At 36.4% G+C, this 25,332-nt stretch overlaps 1 protein-coding gene across 1 annotated transcript in view; it reads left to right on the top strand.

The window, feature by feature from the left end:
• LOC128698167 (uncharacterized) overlaps positions 1 to 21,923 on the top strand; it is a 65,758-nt gene extending 43,835 nt beyond the window's left edge. Inside the window, exons 2-10 of the mRNA XM_070098630.1 lie at positions 4,494 to 4,673; positions 9,365 to 9,559; positions 11,453 to 11,631; positions 12,059 to 12,171; positions 12,979 to 13,423; positions 14,564 to 14,920; positions 20,163 to 20,665; positions 21,009 to 21,148; positions 21,458 to 21,923. Coding sequence (XP_069954731.1) covers positions 4,506 to 4,673; positions 9,365 to 9,559; positions 11,453 to 11,631; positions 12,059 to 12,171; positions 12,979 to 13,423; positions 14,564 to 14,920; positions 20,163 to 20,665; positions 21,009 to 21,148; positions 21,458 to 21,505 — 2,148 coding nt within the window. The 5' untranslated portion in view covers positions 4,494 to 4,505 and the 3' untranslated portion in view covers positions 21,506 to 21,923. The remainder of the gene's footprint in view (positions 1 to 4,493; positions 4,674 to 9,364; positions 9,560 to 11,452; positions 11,632 to 12,058; positions 12,172 to 12,978; positions 13,424 to 14,563; positions 14,921 to 20,162; positions 20,666 to 21,008; positions 21,149 to 21,457) is intronic.
• The last annotated feature ends 3,409 nt before the right edge of the window (positions 21,924 to 25,332 follow it).

Below are 25,332 nucleotides of genomic sequence, written 5' to 3'. Positions count from 1 at the left end.
ACGCTGCAGCCAGGTGAAAACATGGCCCAGACCACGTACCAAACACTGCCACCACCTGACCTCACCTCACCTCTCCCCTCTTCACTTTCCCTTGCAGGTTCCATTTTGACACTCTATACTCCAGTTCCGCCTCCCGTAGGAGGTATATATGTGTGTGTGTGTGTGTGTGTGTGTGTGTGTGTGTGTGTGTGTGTGTGTGTGTGTGTGTGTGTGTGTGTGTGTGTGTGTGACGAATGGTTTTGAAAACCGACAAGTTGAAGAATTGAGAATTATGCAGCATATGCGAATCTTTAATAAAGATTCCCATATGTTGCATAAGTGTCTTAATTCTCGAAGGTACATGTTGTTTATAAAAGGTCCTTGTTAGTGTTCATGAATGTTATGCATAATTTGTATAGGCCGCTGATAACCTGTTTAACTGAGCATCTGGTAATATGTTCACTGTTATGTCAACCTCAATATCCTTTTCCATTCCTTACCCTAGAAATTGCTTTTTCACTTAGTAAAAAAGATTTTGTTACTGTACGGGCCAAAGAAAATCAAATTCCACTGTCATTGTTATGTGATGACCAGTTCAATTGTACCATTGGTTCTGTGGCGTGAAGGGGGTTCGGTTATAGCAACAAGCAACAGCTTGTATGCAGTGTTGTAGACACTGGTGACTACAAATACAGATGCAAGTGTGGTAGCCGTTGGCCCTTTGGTGATTCACGGCAGAGAAACCGCTGGCTTAAGAATATAAGAAACGAGCAACATTGCAGCAGATGCAAACCCACTAACAAAAATGTTAGTCTAACCCATACTGTTGGACTCGAGATCTGAATGAGATGGATACGTTAATACCAGTCACTTTCATTATTTTTCGATTCCCATTCTCTTGGGCGTTGCAGCATGACTAGATAGACATTTATTAGACTCTTTCTGAAGCTTGTACATTCAAATGAATTAGCTATTTGTCGGACTATTCCCACTGTCTGTCTATTGAACTGTATTGCACATTTATTTGGCAAATTCTTCCACCCTGCTCATATCTTAATGTACCTTTTTTTGCAAGCCTATTACATTTATACTTTTATGAGATTCTCCTCGCAAACACTGAAATTTAAGAGCCATCAATCTTCTGAGGCGGGTCGATAACGCATATCTAGACCAGGACTCAAGTGGCGTAGAAACATGCAACATTGTACTCTAGGGTCCCTATACAGTTCTGAAAATAAAGACACATGTAGAATAAACCTACACTGGGACAGCATTTTACTTTTGGTGAATTGAAGGAACACTCCTTAGAGCGAAACTTTGCCTTAATTTTTTATGTATCTGTTTTCAAGGCAGTTAGCAGTACGCGCTTTAACCTATACGATTCTGCCTCTTAATAGGGTGTTAAAGCCATTAAAAGGGTGAAAAGCTATTTGGTAAAAGTTAATTCACCCACCACACCCGTGGTGCTAGCTTCCACAGTCTCAAACTGATCGATAAATAACGAGAGGAACATGTAAGCCAATAAAAAACTTCGGTGTAATTACCCAATATTACATATCTTTTCCTTATATTCGCTGAGTTAATATTGATTTCATTCTTTTCATTCTAATGCGGGTCTTAAGAACTTACGTTCTTAAGAAAGTTTTTCTAATGTTGGTCTTAAGAACTTACGTTCTTAAGAAAGTTTTTCTAATGTTGGTCTTAAGAACTTACGTTCCTAAGAAAGTTTTTCTAATGTTGGTCTTAAGAACTTACGTTCTTAAGACCAACATTAGAAAAACTTTCCATTTTTCTTGACAGACAACATGTCCCTCTAGCGGAAAAGTCAAGAATGAAATCAATATTAACTCAGCGTATAAAATAAATGAATAACCTCTTGTATAATAAAAGATGACGACTTAAAATTCAAAATTCGACCCCACTGCCAGTCAGCAGTAAACCTAAAAAGCCGTTGGTCTAAACATAATTTATTACTTTCATGAACACAAAATTTAGTGTAAGACATTACCTGTTTATGTAAGACAACCACTGAGAGGGAGGAGGGGGGTTGAATGATAGCTCTAGGCCTCTCGAGTTGCAGTCAACACATCTTTAGGGGATTGCAATGTTGCAGAAATGAGTAGGAAGTCCAGGAAGAAATGTTCAAGGGACAGACTCTTGCAACACTAAAGGCCTAGAGCTATTATTCAACTCCTCACCCCTGGTTGTTTTGCTTCCTGTTGATGAATAAGTCGCACAAGTGCCGAGTTACTGGTTGCAACAACCAAACTCGATGACAGCGTCCTCATACTAAACATAAAAACTGACATTCCTCAACTCCACTGAGTTACGGGTGACAGCTTAAATATTAAGTGACTGCGCAATTGCTCACTTTTGGTCTCTATCAGGTAGCAGAGCTCCATAGTGGAAGCTACACGGTGAAAAGCTCTACAGTGAGAGCTCTATAGTGAAAGCCGATATTAATCGACTAACACGTACGTAAATTTCATACTCTGAAGTGAACGGAGGCAGAAAATCAACAGGAGAGAGAGAGGAAAGTGTGGTGCGTTTACCTTAATTAACAGGAGAAAGAAAGGTATGGTATATTTCCCTTAATCGACAAGAGAAAAAGATGTGGTACGTATATTTACCTTAAATCAACAGGAGAGAGAGAAAAGCGAGGTGTGATTACCTCTCTGACGACGTGGGTCAATACCACAGCGTGAGCAACTCTAGTCAATACAATATGAATAATTTATTTGACAAACATGAGCTCTGAAAGAACTACTTACAGTATAAAAGCTAAAATTGAATTTGTGGCTTCCTGGATATGTCCACGTAAAATGTGACTTGTATGTATATGGAGAAAAATCCACTTTCGCCCTCCTAGCAGACACGAATTTTGCTGCATTATTTGCTGAGTGATGCATGTGCGTGTGTACCCATCTATATGTAGATGCAGCAGTCGAGATTCAGCTCCTGGCCCTTGTATGTAACTGTGTGTCCTATAAATGCGGGGTGTATATATATAGATATATATATATATATATATATATATATATATATATATATATATATATATATATATTAGAATTGTAATCTCAAACAGGTGGTATTTAATCAATGACAACAGCGGGGGATCGAACCCGTGAACAAAAATTCATGACGCTCTAACCCACTGGACCATACAATCTTACAAACAACCTGAGTCTAACGAACTAGGCTTGCTTCAAGTTGCGAGGACATACGATGGTATGGTTGCCTCAGAGCTAATTTCATTCTACTCCCCGTTTGGTGCACTAGCCTTCACAACATCAATATATATATATATATATATATATATATATATATATATATATATATATATATATATATATATATATATATATATATATATATATATATATATATATATGATCAATAACAACACTGCGACTAGCCAAGGACTCGAACCCATGATCCTTTGGCCTGCCACATGGTGGGCGAAAACTCATGACGTCTTTACCCACGGGACTAAAGAATCCTTTGGTCCCGTGGTTAAAGGCGTCACGAATTTTCGCCCACCATGAGGCAGGCCAAAGCAGCATGGGTTCGAGTCCTTGCCTTGTCACAGAGTTGTTATTGGTATATATATATATATATATATATATGTATATACATATATATATGTATATACATAAATATATATATATATACCTAGAAAATGTACAGAGAACTTTCACGGCGCGCATAACGGAGATAAAACACCTCAATTACTGGGAGCGCTTGAAGTTCCTGAACCTGTATTCCCTGGAACGCAGGCGGGAGAGATACATGATTATATACACCTGGAAAATCCTAGAGGGACTAGTACCAAACTTGCACACGAAAATCACTCACAACGAAATCAAAAGACTTGGCAGACGATGCAACATCCCTCCAATGAAAAGCAGGGGTGTCACTAGCACGTTAAGAGACAGTACAATAAGTGTCAGGGGTCCGAGACTGTTCAACTGCCTCCCAGCATACATAAGGGGGATTACTAATAGACCCCTGGCAGTCTTCAAGCTGGCACTGGACAAACACCTAAAGTCGGTACCTGACTAGCCGGGCTGTGGCTCGTACGTTGGATTGCGTGCAGCCAGCAGTAACAGCCTGGTTGGTCAGGCTCTGATCCACCAGGAAGCCTGGTCACAGACCGGGCCGCGGGGGTGTTGACCCCCAGAACTCTCTCCAGGTAAACTCCAGGCATATATATATATATATATATATATATATATATATATATATATATATATATATTTATATATATATATGCAGTTTGCAGAAGCATCTAAATTGTCGTATCTGAGCGCCTCTGCAAAGAAAGTGATTATGTGTGAATGATGGTGAAAGTGTTAAATGATTGTGAAAGTTTTTCTTTGGGTCGCCCTACCTCGGTGGGAGACAGCCGACGCTTTGAATATTTCCATTCACTTTTCTTGGAGAAATGAAGAAGACTTAATAACCCTCCGCTCGTTAAGCTTAGCTAAGCATTTTTTCCCACTAACGTATAGGTTTGGTGCAGGATGGAGCGCTACGAGAGCCTGGGCGTGGTGGGCGAGGGTTCCTACGGCCTGGTGCTTCGTTGCCGACACAAGGAGTCAGGCCAGACGGTGGCTATCAAGAAGTTCTTGGAGAGCGAAGATGATCACACCGTCAAGAAGATTGCTCTCCGGGAGGTTCGCATGCTCAAGGTGGGTAGCTTTCTTATTCTTCTCGATATTTGCTGTTTACTTACAAGTTTCTTCTCCTGACCATGACTGCAAGAAATGTAGCGTATTGAAGGAGGGCTTCAAACGTGTTCCTTGATGCATTACGTTAGTTTATTTAGAGCTCAGAAGCTTAACACCTATACAGTTTTTATCCGGCACAATTTTGAGGGCAATGTTTTTCGAATATTGTGTAGAGAATGCGGAGTTTTGAGATCAGGAAGAGCTGTGGAGGTATCCAAAGTTTCAGAGGGCTCAGGGGTTGTTGAGGACATTTAGAGAGGATGGAGCAAAATAGGATGGCTAGCAGGGCGTATAAATTTAAGGGTAGGGGTCTTCCTGAGAAACGTTTGCGGGAGGGAGCAAGGGCGGTTTTCATTGCTAGAGGCTTGGACATTCAACAGGCTTGTGCGAGAATGTTAGATGGGAATGAGTGGAGGCATGTAACTTTTTACAGTTTGATGTGCTATTGGAGTGTGAGCAAGCTAACATTTATGAAGAGATTCAGGGAAACCGGTTAGGAGGACTAAAGTCCTGGAGGTGGGAAGTACAGTACCTGCACAGTGAAGGCGGGGTGTGGATGTTCCGGTTTGGAGGGTCATTTGAGTTGTAATGTAGGCGCTCTTCTGGCAAGACAATGATTAACCAAGCAACAGTAAGAATGTTTTATTCTCGGTCTGATCACCCTACCTCGAGAGACGGTCTGAGTGATAAAAAAATAATCAAGTGGTTTGAAGATGTCATCCGCAGCTCATTTCTTACCTAAGTTCTTTGTAAGATATCCCATCACAACAATCGACTAATACACAGATTGTTGTATTAGTCGATTTATGTCCATGTTTTACTGCTAGTAAAACATAGACATCAAGTGTAAGAAGACTTACCCATACGTCTTGTCCAGCCCGAGAACGAAATCGAATGGTGGCGGTTTATTCTCAAGAAACATTACAAGTGTCACCTGAACTATCTTTTACACTCTACTTAAGAAAATTGGATCACTACCTTGTAGCATACCATAAGAACACTTCATCAGTTCATGTTATTTTTCTCTATGGATTTATAAAAATCCCTGTTGAACGAAACGTCTAGTAAATAAAGTACCATAACCTGTACATTGTGTCATGGTACAAACCTTGGTAATTGATACCGATAAACTGGTTTAAAAAGCCACCCGAGGAAACATTAATAAATATGGCCTAATGTTGGTTTACATGTCTTAAACCACACTGTGTCATGCCGGCTGATACCCGCCTCAGGTACCAGCTGAAAACTCACACCGCTGAGCTTGTCACATGTAAGCTTAGGTTAAGAGACTTGTTTACTGCTCACTGCTTAATTCATTTATAACCCTGGAGCTTACTGCTTTCACATATCTGTTTTTTTAATGTTTCTTTAACCTCTAGAACTTCATATAAATATATTAATAGCAGGTTATCTATCTTTTAATATTTTCTTATAATATTCTTTGGTGATAATGATTATTAGAGTGAAAATATGATGTATTGCATAAGATTAGTGTTAACCAGCGCATGTTTTTTGATTCTGGTGTTGGATGTGGAGGGTCAGTAAGTCCAATTTATAACAGGGGTGAGTGAACTACTGTCTTTGATCTGTCTCTCACTGACACACACACTACACACACACGACTGAACACATGCTCTCTCTCTCTCTCTCTCTCTCTCTCTCTCTCTCTCTCTCTCTCTCTCTCTCTCTCTCTCTCTCTCTCTCTCTCTCTCTCTCTCTCTCTCTCTCTCTCTCTCTCTCTCTCTGTTAAATTAGGTAAATCGACACATGTGTCAATAATAAAACATTTACTACTGCCACTTCTCGCTTACCAGGAACTTTGTCAAATATATGTAAACAATACATACTTGGGCACAAGGAGTGAAGTGAGATGTCCAGAAAGCGGGACACTCTTGAAGTTAATGGTAGTGATAGCAGTAGCAGCAGTTGTGTAGCTGTAGTAGTAGTTGGTGAGCAGGTAGTAGTTGTACTCTCTGAGTACGATGACTTAACGTGATGGTGAAGCTGGATTATTATAATTATAATCATGGGGGAGCGTTAAACCCATAGGATTATACAGCGTATGGGGGGGGGTTGATGGAAGGCATTCAGGCTCAATTCAGGGAACTGGAGCACAGATCCAATTCCCTAGATCAAGAGCCCCTCACCAGCATCAAAAGGTGAAGCTGCAGAGCTGAGTTGAAATAGATTTAGGGATTATCTTTCCTGTCAAGTAATCTATCGTGAAGATTGTGACCTTGTAGATACGTCCCCCTCCCCCTCCTAAAAAACGTACGCTTAAAAATGTGTATTATGCTTTGGTGTCTTGCAAGGTGATTATGTTCTGTAGTGATCTGCACCTCCAGCAGAGTGTCGAGTGGTGCGAGGCGAGCCTTAGTTATGCAAGATTCTTGACTGCTTTGCAAGATTTACTGCACTTGATTTTTCATAGCAACTGCAGTCACATTCTGCCTTTAATATATCAACTTCACGGCCTGTATCTGACACTCGTCCATTCATTCTTCCGACAGCTCTAGTGATAACATCAACTGTGTTTTCTCAGAAGCAAACGTAGCCTGTCGACCTGAATGAATAATTAGCGAAGCTCCATACGCAGCTTCAGTTACACATACGGCAGTGCCCAAGAGGCTAGGATATTGTAATACTTGTTGCAGGGCCTGGAGCTGAAAATTAATCTCTACAAACATAGCTATTTTAGAGTCTGTGTATACACAGGCATACACTTGTATACATTGATGTACATGTATAATGTACATGTATACATGGTTTAAAGCTACTACGTGTCATTCGGTAGAAAATTAAGAGAGACGGAACCAGGAGCAAGAGGTCAATCCTCCCTGCCGCCTACTTGTGGTTGCAGGGGTCGAGGCATAGGTCCTGGCCCCGCCTCTTCACTGGTAGCTACTGGGTCATTCTTCCTGAACCATGTGTGTGTGCGTGTGGGTGTGTGTGTGTGTGTGTGTGTGTGTGTGTGTGTGTGTGTGTGTGTGTGTGTGTGTGTGTGTGTGTGTGTGTGTGTGTGTGTAATGTCGTGCCGAACAGGTAAAACTGGTCAATTAGCAAGAACTCACTTAAAATTGTCACTTCTAAAATTTTGTCTTCTACGTTTAAGGATATATTTTTTCATTTATGTTAATGTAAAAATTAATAATTTTGTACCAAAACAACCTTAGAAAACTTACCTAACCTTATTATAACAAGCGCAATTTAATTTAGCCTTATCCAAATAAATGTATCTGGAGTTTATCTGGAGAGAGTTCCGGGGGTCAACGCCCCCGCGGCCCGGTCTGTGACCAGGCCTCCTTAGGTCAGTGTCCCAGGATGCGACCCACACCAGTCGACTAACACCCAGGTACCCATTTTACTGATGGGGAACATAGACAACAGGTTGAAAGAAACACGTCCAATGTTTCTACTCTGGCTGGGAATCGAACCCAGGCCCTCGCCGTGTGAAGCGAGAGCGTTAACCACCAGGCCAGATAAGTTTGCAGTAATTTATTAATAAATACAATGAAATATATATTTTTTTTCGTTAGGTTCCGAATGATTTTTGCTAAATTATTGCATTCACAAATTTTCCCTTGCCTTATTCAGCAAAAAGAGCGTTGCTATTTAAGCCAAAATCGCAAGTTTTACACACACACACACACACACACACACACACACACACATATATATATATATATATATATATATATATATAGAGAGATATAGAGAGAGAGAGAGAGAGAGAGAGAGAGAGAGAGAGAGAGAGAGAGAGAGAGAGAGAGAGAGAGAGAGAGAGAGAGAGAGAGAGAGAGAGAGAGAGAGAGAGAGAGAGAGGAAGAATCAAAGAGGTAATTAAGAACATGTAATCTCTAATAAGTAATTTCGAACAGAAAATTTCAAATAGGTAATTTTACATAGGTAACCACAAACATGCCTCCATGAAAATCGGATCAAATTACCGTACGCAGCTCTCATATTATAAACAAAGTATAATTTATGACCTACAACCTAAACAGCCATTAAACCTGCCACCAATATTTTTCCAGTCGACACAAAATAATCGCTATGCAAATTAGGGAGCGTTCTCAAACACGGCCCCAGATCTATACTTAACTCTTCAACCTATACTTATCACGCAACAAAAATTACCAATTTAGCTCATTAAATATGCCTGTCCATAACATCGTGTTTTGGTAGTATATATATATATATATATATATATATATATATATATATATATATATATATATATATATATATATATATATATATATATATATATATAATATATATATATGTATATATATATATATATATACATAATATATATATATATGTATATATACATATATATATATATATATATATATATATATATATATATATATATATATATATATATATATATATATATATATATATATATGAGGAATCGTCGCTTATTAAGCCGTATGCATAACATATTTCAAATTAATTTTTGTCTTTTATGAACTTGACAATTTGATTGTTCATAAGATTGAAAAAATTTTTCACGAAAATAAAGATCCGTGTTCTTAGTCAAAGAGTCAGTTTGTCTTAGGTTTTTGATTATTTGACATTGTTTTGTTTACAGGAGAGAATCAGTGTTCATTAAGCACATTCTAAGACCAATATTAACCCCACAGAAACTGCGCCATGAGAACCTGGTGAATTTAATCGAGTTCTTCCGTCGTAAGCGTCGCCTGTACCTGGTGTTTGAGTACGTCGACCATACTATCCTCGACGAACTGGAAGCCACAGAGTCAGGTCTGGATGAGGACACCTCCCGGGCGCATATATTCCAGGTGTTGCGGGGCATCGCTTTCTGTCATCAAAACCAGGTCAGAAAGTCTGGCTTTTCCTGTGATACCTTTAACTTTACATCTAATTTTTCTTAATTCTGTGAAGTGTCAAAATGATGCCTAGTGATTTTTTTTTTTTAGTATACTCTGTATTGCATTAAAATAATGTTTAGTATTCTTTGATGTTTTACTGTTAAAATGGTGTATATTATGTATATAATAGTGTAAGCAGTAAAGAAAAATATGTTTAGTGTTTCTTAATACCTTATATAGTGTGAAAATTATGTTTGGTTTATTAATGGTCTTTTTCTTTGATGGTAAACATAAGATTTGGATAAACAGAAGGGTCGACTAGGGGCTCGAACCGCGGTTTGAAAATTGACAGTCCCACGCTTTACCGTCGGACTGTCAATTGGCGGGCTGCAGTTCGAGCCCCTCGTCCACCCTTCTGTTTATTCATCGACAGCTGTCTATTACAACTTAACGTGAGTTCATAACAAGATGAGTTTTGGTCGCTGTGGGAACCGAGAAACGTATCCCTGCATCCCATTAGCCCAGCCCATTCTACTTCAAAATACACAAAATAAATAATACAGTCAGAATTAACATTCACAATTTATCGCAATAAAACTAATATCCCAATTTCTTTGATAAAATTGGGAACTCGGAACCCTCACAGCCCGAAAGAAATTCGAATCCGCGACAAAGATACACTTTCTTTGACAGCTAAAAGAGAGTTATGAGAGGCATTTTTAGTCGTTGCATAAAGATCTATTGCCTTAAATACACCAGCACTTGAAAGCTGCTCGGAAGTTGCATTCTGGAGCTATGGGTGTTAAAGTGTTAACGCCGATCGGGTAAGGTATCTCTTTATTGCAATAAATATATTTATTTAATAAAATTGGTTAGTTAAAACTTACGCAACACGAAATCAATAAAATTGGTAAACTAAAATTTACACAACACAAAATTAATAAAACTGGTAAATTAAAATTTACACAACACAAAATTAATAAAATTGGTAAATTAGAACTTAACACAAAAATCAATAAAATTAGTAAATTAAAACCTACACAACAAAATATCTGTAAAATTGTTAAATTAAACTTACACAATTTAAAATCAAAGAAAAACTGTCTTAAGAAGAGAACAAATCAGCAAAAAAGTTTTAAGCCGATCATTCTCAGTTATGGCACAGAATCTATCGATTCCAAGTTTAACAGTTAGGTTAGTAGTTATCTGACCAGTTTGTACCTACATAACCTATACCAAAAAGGTATCATCTTTTTCACGAGTTGCATCAACTATTGAAGAGGGAAGATATTCAGAAGAGACATACTCAAGTTATTTTACAGAAAATAAGATCATATCAGTTTGGAAATAAACTTGGCGTCTAGGCACCTACACTACATCAGTGCTGAATGTCTGAAGCTGATCAGAAGAGGCTTTTTCAAGGCATTATACTGAAACCAAATTCAGCATTGTCTTTATAAAACGTAAAAAAAACGAAGACTAGTCCATCCCAGAAGAGGAAATTACACTATGCGTATGTTTCAGGCGTGTAAAACGCGTAAAGAATTGGGTAGGCTCACACAATTGGTATTCCCAGTCAACTCTCATATATGATAGGTAACTACAGACTGCGAGTGGTGTTCCCACCATGTAATTCTCATGTGGAATAGGGTAACTGCAGATTGCAAGTATTCCCATAACTTAATTCTCATATAAAATAGGGTAATCGTACACTGCATGTGTTCCCATCATGTAATAGGGTAGCTATGCACAGCAGGTATTTCTATATCGTAGTTTATATAGGATAGTTCCATAATGTTATTTATTAAAAATAGGATAGTCGCACACTTGCGATTGTATCTACTGTCCAAAAGCCCATCCATATAAAAAAGAAACCTATTCACCATCTTTACTCAACAGATCATCCACCGGGACATTAAACCAGAGAATGTCTTGGTGAGCAGACTTGGGGTAGTCAAGCTGTGTGATTTCGGCTTCGCACGACTGCTTGCAGGTCCTGGGGAATCTTGCACCGATTATGTGGCCACGAGATGGTACCGGGCCCCAGAGCTTCTCGTAGGAGACACCAGATATGGAAGGTGAAGATTTCTCTCTTGTGACTTGTAGCGAAGGGCACGAAATGAGCTAAGTAAAATAACACTTCTCAGTTTGCACATTTAATTGTGTTTGAAAGTTGCAAATAAATTTCATATTATAACAGAATATGGTCTGAAAGTCAGAGTTCTAGACCAACAAGTTTATAGTCCTAATCTGCAGTCTATTTACACTATATAAATTACAGCGGAACAAATTACTGAAGATACGACACCACGAGCATAGCTCTTCTTTTATAGCTACGAATAGGTACTTACAAATAGGTAATGACTTGCTAGACGAATGAAGTCTCGAACTATCAACACTCCTTTCACTGAATGGCCCCATGCAGATTAAGCGCTTCACACAAATGTACTAATCACTTGCCAGAGGTGTTTTATTCGAAGCCTAACCAGCCTCTGTCTTCTTCAGGGAGGTGGATGTGTGGGCGTCCGGATGTCTCCTGTCGGAGATGTTGACGGGGGAACCTCTCTTTCCCGGCGAGTCAGACATCGACCAACTCTTCCACATCATTCAGACGCTTGGTGAGTCATGTATACACGCCGTAGATCATTGACACAAAACCGAGAAGACCTGGATTAGATATGAAAGAAGAGTGAGGCATATAAACAAGTCTTCTTATAATTCTTATCCTTGATCGTTTAATAGTAAATAGATACCTGAGTGCCAGTTTCTCAACATCTGCTGTCCGTGCTCACTTAACAGACATTAGGTATCTGCGTTTCGGTTTCCATATCTCTGTTACCCTTATTAACCTAGTAGAAATAGGTAACCATTTAACCCAGTAGTAAATAAGTACCTGAGTGTTTGTCAATTGCTGCGGGTCACATCCTGGAGAAAATGATTAAATGTGAATATGGGACACAAAATGGCTCTACAGCTATATCTACAAATATATTATCAAAGAAGTATTTCATTAGGTAATCAAATGAAATTCAGGGAAGGTTGAGACTAGGTCTTCTACATTTTATTAATGCTGAGTGAGTTTTGTACATAAAAGGAAAAGAGGCACAATTGCAGGAAATGTCAATCAGCAATACTTAAGTACAGTGATTTAAATAACACCAGATCGACAACATAACAAGAACATTTGTAGTGATCCAGGAAAACTCTGGAATTAATTTCATTAGCTATGAAAACTCAGTAGACTCACTATTAGTTGTCTGTACGCATTCACTAAGCAAGAAAAGTTCAAGACAGGAGATTGTAGGTGAAAAGCATTTGGCATTAGAAGAAAACGGGGGTAAACTTTGCATTCTTTGTTCACTCAGAAGTGAGCAATGATAACAAAAATGTGACGTGTAAAGTTAATAATACGCTTTTGGCCGCAGGGGAACTGAGCATATCTCACCGTCAACTGGTGGAGAGAAACCCTATGTTGGCAGGTCTACGACTTCCAGCTGCCGCTTCAACACCTCTGGTCGCCTCCTTCCCGACGTGGTCCAGCCGAGCACATTCCTTTGTCGCCAAGTGCCTCTGTCTGGAGCCCTCTTCACGTCCTTCCGCCCAAGAACTCCTCAATCATGAATTCTTCATTCACGATAACTTTCCAGAGACCTTCCTGCCAGTGCTGCGGCAGAAGGTACAGCAGGAGTTCAGCACCAACACCCTCTTGGGTATAAACGGACGCAGAGGCTCCAGTACAACAGACAGAAGAGGAAGAGGGAGTAAAATTCCAGGGGGTACCAGTCCTGACAGTGTTTATGCCCGCAGTATTGCCAGGGCGCCGGCACCTCATCCCCCACCCACCAGAGCTGATAACTCTGTTCCAGTCAGGTTAGTCTCTACGATATGCATAATACTTGGAGTTTCCTTTGGTATGGAAAATTTATACGTCAAATGTTGGATATGTTCAGTATCGAGACAACCACTTGCATCTTAATGCAAGATACCAGTGATTAAGAAACCAATAGTTTATTAGTATTTGTGATTAAGCAACTTATAACTTGTTGGTATTAGTGATTAAGCAGCCTTTAGCTTAATTGTATTAGTGATTAAGGAACCACTTGCATAACAGTAATTTCGCAACCACTAATATACCCCTAATGAATATTTACCTCTTTAAGAGTAAATTGCACTACTGAGCCTGGAACAATTTACAAGCAACCCAAAAATAGAAGAAAAACATTCAAGCACTTACCGTATGACATAGATCAAACACTGCAAGGAACAGATCAATACCAGCATGATGCAGCTCAGCTCCCATATGATAAAAGTCATTACCCGTATAAAATATTGTATTAGCCTATCGATCAATATGCCCAAAGAGACTAATCAATATTAGTTCCTCAGGTTCAGCAGCTTACAAACTGCCGTATTAATTTGTTCTTATAGTGACGCACAGTTGGTACATTTTCAAGTGTTTGCATTAGGAACAGTATTGACCTGATTTATCTGCTGCAGGATGTGTATATTGATTTTCGTTTTGCCAATTTTATGATGCTGTCTTGTTTACATATGATTCTTGGATGATATCTTAGTCTCCCTCTCAGAATAACTTCCGAAATTTAGCCTATATTTGCTTGTTTATGGATTCATCAAATTTATTTAAACTGTCCAATATTGAAAGTAAATCAGAGTTTGAGAACAATTTCTGTTTATACTAATTTGGAATAGCAAGAGGAAAACCTTGATTCCCAGTTTTTATAAATAAATTATTGGATAATTCTTTACTTTGCTAGTCACTTGGTATTAATCCTAACAAAGTTAATACCTATTAATATGGCAGAGGGGGAAGTAACTTTAAAAGTATTTCTTTTACTAAATGTTTATACTTCGCATTGTTTAGTTATTATATCAGTAAATGATATTGATATTAGAGTGAGACTTCAACATGCAGTACTTATCTTATGTGAGAATGAACTTGATTAACAAAATAAGTTCGAACAAAGGGTTAATCAGCCCTTGCGTTTTCAGATCATCACCTACGAAGCACGCGCAGACACAGGGACAGCAACAAGCCTCAGTCTCAAGACCTACCGTTTCCTTTGCTCACCTGACGCCATCCCACTCCAGAAGTGGAGCTTCAGTGTCAAACATTGGTGGTACCAGTGGCATGAGCAGCACTGCCCTGGGCTCCGAGGAAGGGACGGCCGTCAACATGCACTCAATGCTCATTCCACCCATGCGAGATCTTCATACCTCAGCTCCTTCCAGCACCAATGGCAACAATGTCACTACTACCACCACCACCAGCTCCTCCAACAACACAATCGCTTTAACACTTCATATCACCAGCACCACCAACACTACGTCTCCTGCACGCACCAACAGGTCGGTTTCTAATTATATATATATATATATATATATATATATATATATATATATATATATATATATATATATATATATATATATATATATAATATATATATATATATATATATAAATATATATATATACATATATATATATATATAAATATATATGTATATACATATATATATATGTATAAATATATATATATATATATATATATATATATATATATATATATATATATATATATATATATATATATATATATATATATATATGCAATAAGATCACAGTAAACAGGTGATTTCAGAATATGCAAAACAGTCACTCTGAAAGAATAGAGAAATTCCAAGCGCTTTCGTGACTACTCACATTATCAAGGAACTATGAAAGTAAAGCATCCAAGGAAGCTATATAAGGGGTCTGGCCAACACCTCACTATCAGATCCCACAACGGTTAAACACCTGACGCGCGCCGGCCCAACTGGACAGGTCCTTTGCACAACTCACCAACAAACTATTCTACCCAAGAAAATTTAAAAATTATTATTTGTCCAGTGTATTATTAAATTCTTCCCAAATTCTATTAATTATAAATGGATCTAATTTATATAAACCAAAGGAAATATTCATATTATTGTCAAAACTGCTTTTTATGAAACAAGATTCAATTATATTCCTGTCGACCATGGACTTGCTTGATACTACTTTCTCAACTTTTTGAAAATCAATTGGATGGTTAAAATCTCTTACATGAATAAATAGAGCATTGGAATCTTGTCCAGTTCTAATGCTATATTTATGTTGTTTTAATCTTAGTTCGAGATTTTTACCAGTTTGACCGTAATAAACTTTATCGCAAATTTTACAAGGAATCTTATAGACCATACCCCCGGCCGGGATTGAACCCGCGGTCATAGAGCATTTTGGGGGGAATTCTTTATCAAAAGTTTTTTTACTGTATCAAGATTTTTGAATACAACTTTAATATTAAAAGTCTTAAGAAGAGAAGGCATATCAACCAAGTTTTCATGGTAAGGGAGAACCAACATATTTTTAGTTGAATAAGGCTGGTTGTCCCTTTTTGGATTGTAAAAAGTATTTCTGGCAACTTTAAAAGATTTATCAATTACATTTCTTGGGTATATTAAATCATTACCTATTTCATAAATTTTGGATATTTCCTCATTTATGAACTCAGGACTACAAATTCGTAAAACTCTCAAAAACATTGATGAGAAAACAGACAATTTGACTCTATCTTGATGCGAGGAATAATAGTGGACATAGGAACAGTTATTCGTGGGTTTTCTGTAAATTTTAAATTTGAATTCATTATTACCCTTAATAATTAAAACATCTAGAAAAGGCAATGAGTTATTTTCTTCAAACTCAACAGTAAAGTTTACAGAATGGGCTAAGTTATTTAATTTTCCAAGGAAATGGTGTATATCTACATTTTTTGGCATAAGACACAAAATATCATCAACGTATCTGAACCATTTAGCTCTATTACATGTATGGACTAATAAAAACACACAAACCAGGGAATCCAGTCAGACCAATTATTAGCTCCATAGGGTCAGTTTCATATAAATTATCCAAATGGCTTGTTGATATTTTGAGCCCTAATGTTGGCAAAATTTCTAACTTTAATGTTAAAAACAACATAGACTTGGTTGATAAATTAAGCTCCTTGACTGACGTAAATGATTTTAACATGGTTAGTTTTGATGTTACTTCCTTGTTTACGAAAGTTCCTGTTGATGATTTATTAAGTTTCTTATCTAAAGAACTCGTTAACTATGATTTACCATTGCCAGTTCCTACTATCATAAAACTTATTAAACTTTGCATTGTTGATGCAAAATTTGTATTTAATGATAAGTTTTACACTCAGAACTTTGGTATGGCAATGGGAAATCCTCTTTCACCTGTTGTTAGTAACCTATACATGGAATTTTTTGAAACAAGGTTGCTTAACACAATCCTCCCTAATAGAGCTAAATGGTTCAGATATGTTGATGATATTTTGTGTCTTATGCCCAAAAATGTAGATATACACCATTTCCTTGGAAAATTAAATAACTTAGCCCATTCTATGAACTTTACTGTTGAGTGTGAAGAAAATAACTCATTGCCTTTTCTAGATGTTTTAATTATTAAGGGTAATAATGAACTCAAATTTAAAATTTACAGAAAACCTACAAATAACTGTTCCTATGTCCACTATTATTCCTCGCATCAAGATAGAGTCAAACTGTCTGTTTTCTCATAAATGTTTTTGAGAGCTTTACGAATTTGTAGTCCTGAGTTCATAGATGAGGAAATATCCAAAATTTATGAAATAGGTAATGATTTAAAATATCCAAGAAATGTAATTGATAAATCTTTTAAAGTTGCTAGAAATACTTTTTACAATCCAAAAAGGGACAACCAGCCTTATTCAACTAAAAATATGTTGGTTCTCCCTTACCATGAAAACTTGGTTGATATGCCTTCTCTTCTTAAGACTTTTAATATTAAAGTTGTATTCAAAAATGTTGATACAGTAAAAAAACTTTTGATAAAGAATTCCCCCCAAAATGCTGATGGATGTGTCTGTAAGATTCCTTGTAAAATTTGCGATAAAGTTTATTACGGTCAAACTGGTAAAAATCTCGAACTAAGATTAAAACAACATAAATATAGCATTAGAACTGGACAAGATTCCAATGCTCTATTTATTCATGTAAGAGATTTTAACCATCCAATTGATTTTCAAAAAGTTGAGAAAGTAGTATCAAGCAAGTCCATGGTCGACAGGAATATAATTGAATCTTGTTTCATAAAAAGCAGTTTTGACAATAATATGAATATTTCCTTTGGTTTATATAAATTAGATCCATTTATAATTAATAGAATTTGGGAAGAATTTAATAATACACTGGACAAATAATAATTTTTAAATTTTCTTGGGTAGAATAGTTTGTTGGTGAGTTGTGCAAAGGACCTGTCCAGTTGGGCCGGCGCGCGTCAGGTGTTTAACCGTTGTGGGATCTGATAGTGAGGTGTTGGCCAGACCCTTATATAGCTTCCTTGGATGCTTTACTTTCATAGTTCCTTGATAATGTGAGTAGTCACGAAAGCGCTTGGAATGTCTCTATTCTTTCAGAGTGGTTGTTTTGCATATATATATATATATATATATATATATATATATATATATATATATATATATATATATATATATATATATATATATATATATATATATATATATATATATGTCGTGCCGAATATGTAAAACTGGTCAATTAGCAAGAACTCATTTAAAATTAAGACCTTTTGAAAATTGTCTCTTAAATGTTTAAAGATATATTTTTTTCATTAATGTTAATGTAAAAAATTTTAATTTTGCACCAAAAGAATCTTAGAAAACTTACCTAACCTTATTATAACAAGAACAATTTTTTTTAGCCTAACCCAACTAAATATATTTTAAATGCGTTTACAGTAATTTAATGCTAAACGAACACAATCAAATACATTTTTTTTGTTAGGTTCAGAATGATTTTGGCGAAATTATTGTATACACAAATTTTCACTTGTCCTATATGGCAAGATCAGCGTTGCTATTTAAGCCAAGATCGCAAGTTTTGCCTATTTGGCACGACATATATATATATATATATATATATATATATATATATATATATATATATATATATATATATATATATATATATATATATATATATATATATATATATATATATATATATATATATATATATATATATATATATATATATATATATATATATATATATATATATATATATATATATATATATATATATATATATATACATATATATATACATACATATATATATATATATATATATATATATATATATATATATATATATATATATATATATATATATATATATATGCAATAAGATCACAGTAAACAGGTGATTTCAGAATATGCAAAACAACCAATGTGAAAGAATAGAGAAATTCCAAGTGCTTTCGTGACTACTCACATTATCAAGAAACAATGAAAGTAAAGCATCAAAGGAAAGTATATAAAGGGGTAGCCCACACCTCACTATCAGATCCCACAACAACGAAACACCTGACGCGAGACAGCAGGCCCGTCGGCCGAACTAGACAGGTCCTTCACACAACCCACCAACAAACAATTCTTCCCAAGAAATAAGAAATTTAAAAATTTTATTATTTGTCCCATGTATTATTAAATTCTTCCCAAATTCTTTTAATTATAAATGGATCTTTGGTTTATATAAATTAGATCCAATTATAATTAAAAGAATTTGGGAAGAATTTAATAATACATTCGACAAATAATAAAAATTTTAAATTTCTTATTTCTTGGGTAGAATAGTTTGTTGGTGGGTTGTGTGAAGGACCTGTCTAGTTCGGCCGGCGGGCCTGCTGTCTCGCGTCAGGTGTTTCGTTGTTGTGGGATCTGATAGTGAGGTGTGAGCTACCCCTTTATATACCTTCCTTTGATGCTTTACTTTCATTGTTCCTTGATAATGTGAGTAGTCACGAAAGTGCTTGGAATTTCTCTATTCTTTCACAGTGGTTGTTTTGCATATATATATATATATACGTATATATATATATATATATATATATATATATATATATATATATATATATATATATATATATATATATATATATATATATATATATATATATATATATATCGTGCCGAATAGGCAGAACTTGCGATCTTGGCTTAAATAGCAACGCTCATCTTGCCATATATTACAAGCGAAAATTTTTGTATGCAATAATTTCGCCAAAATCATTCTGAACCTAACGAAAGAAATATATTTCACTGTGTTTGTTTAGTATTAAATTATTGTAAACAAATCAAAAATATGTTTTGTTGGATTAGTCTAAAATTAATTGCTCTTGTTATAATAAGGCTAGGTAAGTTTTCTAAGTTCCTTTTGGTGGAAAATTAAAAATTTTAACATTAACATTAATCAAAAAAATATATCTTTAAACTTATAAGAGTATATTTTAGAAAGGACTTAATTTTAATGAGTTCTTGCTAATTGACCAGTTTTACATATTCGGCACTATATATATATATATATATATATATATATATATATATATATATATATATATATATATATATATATATATATATATATATATATATATATATATATAATGTAAATTTGAGTATTAGCTGGAATTATCCTAAATTTTCAATTCTCTGCAGAGGGAACGACAAAGGCCGGAAATCTCCCGTCAGCATCTGGGGTGCCAGCCTTAAAAACCGAGGTCAAGGTCTGTGCATTCAGGGCCAGGGCCAGGCATCAGGGCAGGGTCAGAGCCACTGGGAAGACGACGATCACTTTGGCTTTGGCCTCACCTTAGATGGTCCTCCGTCGATAATCTCAGGCATCCGTCACCACACTAGTGACTTATCCCGATCTTCAGACACGAGTCGGACAATGGACCTGTCCCGCCACCCGTATACCATCAGCCTCGACCGCACGAAGGAGCTGGTGGCAAGAGAGCCCAGGGAGAACACAACCAATAGAGACACCCACGTCAGGGAGTACACGAGAGACCCACTCAAGGAGATCAAGGATAATCCCAGAGACCCATTAGGACACAGAGACTTGAGGGATTCTACGAGACGACCAAAACTAGAAGTTATGGGATGGGCCAAGCCGCGCCTTCTTAATGATGACCTCTCTCTTCCCAACGTCCCTGGAGGTGAGCTGTTAAACAGTGTTGTTTGACTTTTGGCTTAGTAGTTAGTCTCTCTCGTGATTACTGAATGGAGGAGTAAGCTGAATGACCCACACACATATAGCTCTTCAAATTATATAATAAAAGTAGTAATTATAATAATAATGACAGTAATAATAATTATAATAATAATAGAATACGTGATAATTTACAAACTGTGAATATTTTTACACACAAGCATCATCAAACATAAGTCTAACACCAAACACAAGTCTAACACCAAACACAAGTCTAACACCAAACACAAGTCTAACACCAAACACAAGTCTAACACCAAACACAAGTCTAACACTAAACACTTGGATAGTTTCTTCGGCTGTAAACACCGGGAGCAGCAGCAGTCCTAAGAAGAATGGAAGTGAAAGTGTGGGTCACATCAGGTCTCGCCGTGCTGCTGGGGTCACCATGCCGAGCCTGGGGAACCTACACCGGAGCTCCGCCAACTCGGTGAGTAGCTGATACCTTAATTAGGTAAGTATTCCTACATAGGCAAAACCATCTTTATTCCTTGTGCTAAATGACCCACCCAGGTTTATAGCTGAAGGTCATGAGTTATTGATAATAATAATAATAACGTCACTAAAACAGTTAGAAAAGTGGTTATATATATATATATATATATATATATATATATATATATATATATATATATATATATATATATATATATATATATATATATATATATATATATATATATATATATATATATATATATATATATCACAAGATTTAGTGAATTGCTTTCATTTTCAGATCGAATCCAGTTCGCCTTCTCCGCTCGCCAATCTGCCGTATGTCTGACAATGTCGCCCCAATCTTGGAAAAGCTCGCCCTTTGCGTGACTAAGGGACATCGTTTGTAGATAAACTCCCACCATGTGTAAACAGATTTGTTCCATGTGTGGATAAGTACGTTCCCGGGATGGATAAGTATGTCCCGTGTGTGGATAGGTATGCTCCTTGCGTGGATAAGTACATTCCATCTGTGGACAAGTTAGCCACGAGAGAGGAAAAGTTATCCCAGAGGGTGGATAAGCTTGCCAGAGGTGTAGATAAAGTCACTCAATACAAATAGCATGTTCGCCTTATATGTAGACAAGCTGATCATACATTCTGTAGAGCTCACTCTCATGTGTAGACAAGCTGGTCCTACACTCTCTAGATGTCTCCCTCATGTGTAGACAAGCTGGTCCTACACTCTCTAGATGTCTCCCTCATGTCTATATAAACTGAATCTACGCCAGGAAGAACCTTCCAGATGTGTAAACAACCTGGTCCTATGCTCTGTGGAGCTCGCCCTAGGCGTATGCAGGCCAGACCTACACTCGGAAAAGCTCATCCCATGCGTAAAGAAACTCTTAATTGTGTAAGAAGAATCCTGTATTAATTGGGCATATTCGTGTGTTTTATTTTTGCCCATTTGTTGTCATTACTGTATTTCCTATTTTGTTGTCAACCTATCACTCGTCACAGTATTTTTTCAATCACTAAATGTTAACAAGAAGAAAAATTATAGACATATGACTATTTTTTATAATTCCTGCAAAGTGCCTGCAAGTCACAAGGAAGAAGATGCAGTAGTGATGTGTGATATATCCACAGGAACATTCGAAAATAATCATTTTCTCTGCCATACTTCAGGCCATAGCACGAGTGTCATTATTTTAGTGTTACAAGATATTTTTGGGTGTGAGTGGAATCACAGGCATAGTGCCAGGTAAGTTTGAATCACTTTTTCAGTGTTCTGTAAGGTTTGTTCTTCTGCCTATATCATAAAATATGATCCGTTGTTTCAGTGTTATATTGGTATGTTCTTCTGCCTACAAGATTAACCTCAGGCATTATTCCATGAGAAAGTATGGAGCTCTAGTGACCCTGTTAAAATAACCTTTCCATTACTACCATACATTTTGAAAAGCCACTTCGTTATAAACCATTTCTAAATGTTATAAACCATTTCTAAATGTGCAGATTTGTGCAGATTTAGAAGTGTGCATTCCAAGTAAAATCTGCTAGTATACTGTACGAAGATGAGCAAGACGCATATACGATGTTCAGTAATGAAAATTTACAGTGTACGATTATATAGTATTCTAAACAGTGAGGCCAAGAATAAATCAAATTCACTTAGTAGTATGGATCTGCCTGTAAAAAACATCTATATGAATTTCGAAAACTGGGGAAGGGCCAGGGAAGATTAATTATCCCTGGCACAGTGGATAGTTAGTGTCGCAGAAATGTTTACTAGAGTCCCTGTCCCTGATTTGCTTATGTACCTTGAAGAGGAGCTAGAAAATCTCTTGATGCCGTCAAAAAAGTATTATAATACAAATCTATAATTTCTTTGATGTATATTTGATGACAACAGTCATTGTGTATTCCATTTGTTGCTCAAGCTGGTAATGTCGGTTTCAATTCGCACAAATTTTTTACAAATTTCTTCCTTCTTGATCTGCTCAACCTGGCATGGCAGCAGTAATGCATAATCAAAGTTTTCCTTTCTCAGGAAGAGAAAACCAAAGAATATTTTGAACGTCTAAGATAATTTATTCACAACAAAACATTAAAATAAATAATACGTTAGCACAGTCTATTTACTTGAGTGTCTGAAGTCAGTTATGAGGATGAATAATAAAGACGAGACACAGGTACTGAACACGTTATCATTGTGACAATGTTGCTATTATTGTGACACTGTTGCGCTCTGTGTAGAGCTTTTTTATCAGTGACTTGATAAATTTACTTAGAGCAAAACAGTAACCCATTAAATTCTATTTCTATACCTCTGTCTGTTTTTTATTACTGTCAGCAGTATACTTTTGTATTTAGTATGACGATGAAGTTTTTGAAGTATGATCAGACACGGATAAATATGTATGTAAATTCATCCGAAAGTTGTGTCTAAATGAATTTCATTGATGAACCCCTAATTACTTTGTTATTTGCTTGAAGTAAAAGCCCCTAAAGTTTAGTTAACAGCCAAAGGCTGACAAAATTTTTTTTTTCAGAATTGTAATATTCATAGCACAAGGCAACTCTTGTTGCTGAACGCAAATGTGGATTGTGTTGCATTGTTTCGTGGATTATTCAGCAGTGGAGGTTCGATTTTATGTTCTCTGCTCAAGTTCTGATCTTTGACAAATCAATGTTGGTTGAGATATTCATGTATACAACTGGCCAATATTTTGTGTGAAATATGTGGCGATTATTCATGTGATTTTGCTAGGCCCGAAAATATGACAGATCTTTTCATGGACCTTCGTAGAAAACTGTGTATTTGTGACGATTCCAAATTTTAATACCTTGAGTAAGAACATCGAGCCTCTGCTAAACATATGTCATCGGAACTTTCTCAAACTTTGAGGGAGATCATTGACCAACACAATGCATAGCAGAGACCTCCATGGTGTAAAGTCATTTATATCAAAGAAGAAGCTTTTATTTCGCAATATTTCCCTCTCTAGAGGCTTTATAAAGTACAAGGATTACACATAACTGTGAGGTAACGTGAGGTATTAAAATTACTGATGGTAGACAGAACAGACAAGTTAATGACAAAAACAAAAGTGCATCACTTAGGTACCATCATTGCTGACACGTTTTCTCTGCACAATAGCTTCCTCAGTTGAATATAACGAATATAACACAACCTGAGGGACACATCGCTTCAAAACTATTGCTACTGCTCTATTTTCTATTGTCTCCAGTGTTATATTCGCTGGAGTAATAGTAATAAAATAAAAATTGATGGACTGATTACTTCATCTTTATTTCACTACCACACCTGCTGCCTCTGTACTTGACTGAAGAAGCCTGGTGTGTAGGTGAAACGTTTTATCAATAAAGATACCCAACTGTTGCACATGTATCTTAATCTTCAACTATTTAGGACATTGCCGTAATTATTATTATTATTATTATTATTATTATTATTATTATTATTATTATTATTATTATTATTATTAGTCAGGGAGAATTAAATCTGTAAGGATCACACATTACGTGAGGACTGGAAAGCTACTAGGGTTTTCCAGGAAGAAGTGTAGGGTAGCTTCAGTTCCTTGCATCAAGATACCATCATCATCATCACGAGGAGAGCATCTCAGCTTCCTCCTTGATGGGTACAGATGCTGTGCGCTTCATCCTACACGGAAGCACTCGGAAACCTTATTTATATCACTTCTTATAACTATTACATAGTAATTTGGTAACTTTCCAGTCATCTTATGAAACCTTACATGTAATATTCTACCTTCTTTCAGTTTCTGGCACTATATAGACAATTACCTTTTTTCGTTCTATTTACGGCAATTTCTTGGTAATTTTTCTATTTTTACCCTCTTCAGCATCCTAATAATTTGCTATATTAACCTTCCGAATATAGAACTTTTGACCAAGATAAACGACTGTCATTAATGAACACAGGAATGGACGGTGACTCGACCCGAGGTTCACGCACATCACAAGATGATTACAGCGGTGGGACTAGTATATGCATGAACTACGATTAAAATCCCGTCCATTCTTTCTCCTTATTGTTGTAGCACTATATTGATAATTTCACGGTAACGTGACAGTTAGGGGGGAAGAAGTTTGGAAACAGCATAGTGGCATGTGCTGCTCCATCAG

Source organism: Cherax quadricarinatus, chromosome 63 (genome assembly GCF_038502225.1).
Source record: "Cherax quadricarinatus isolate ZL_2023a chromosome 63, ASM3850222v1, whole genome shotgun sequence".
In the NCBI taxonomy this organism is placed as follows: domain Eukaryota; kingdom Metazoa; phylum Arthropoda; class Malacostraca; order Decapoda; family Parastacidae; genus Cherax; species Cherax quadricarinatus.
Note: the sequence above shows the minus strand (reverse complement) of the source record. Positions and strands in the feature narration are given on the sequence as shown.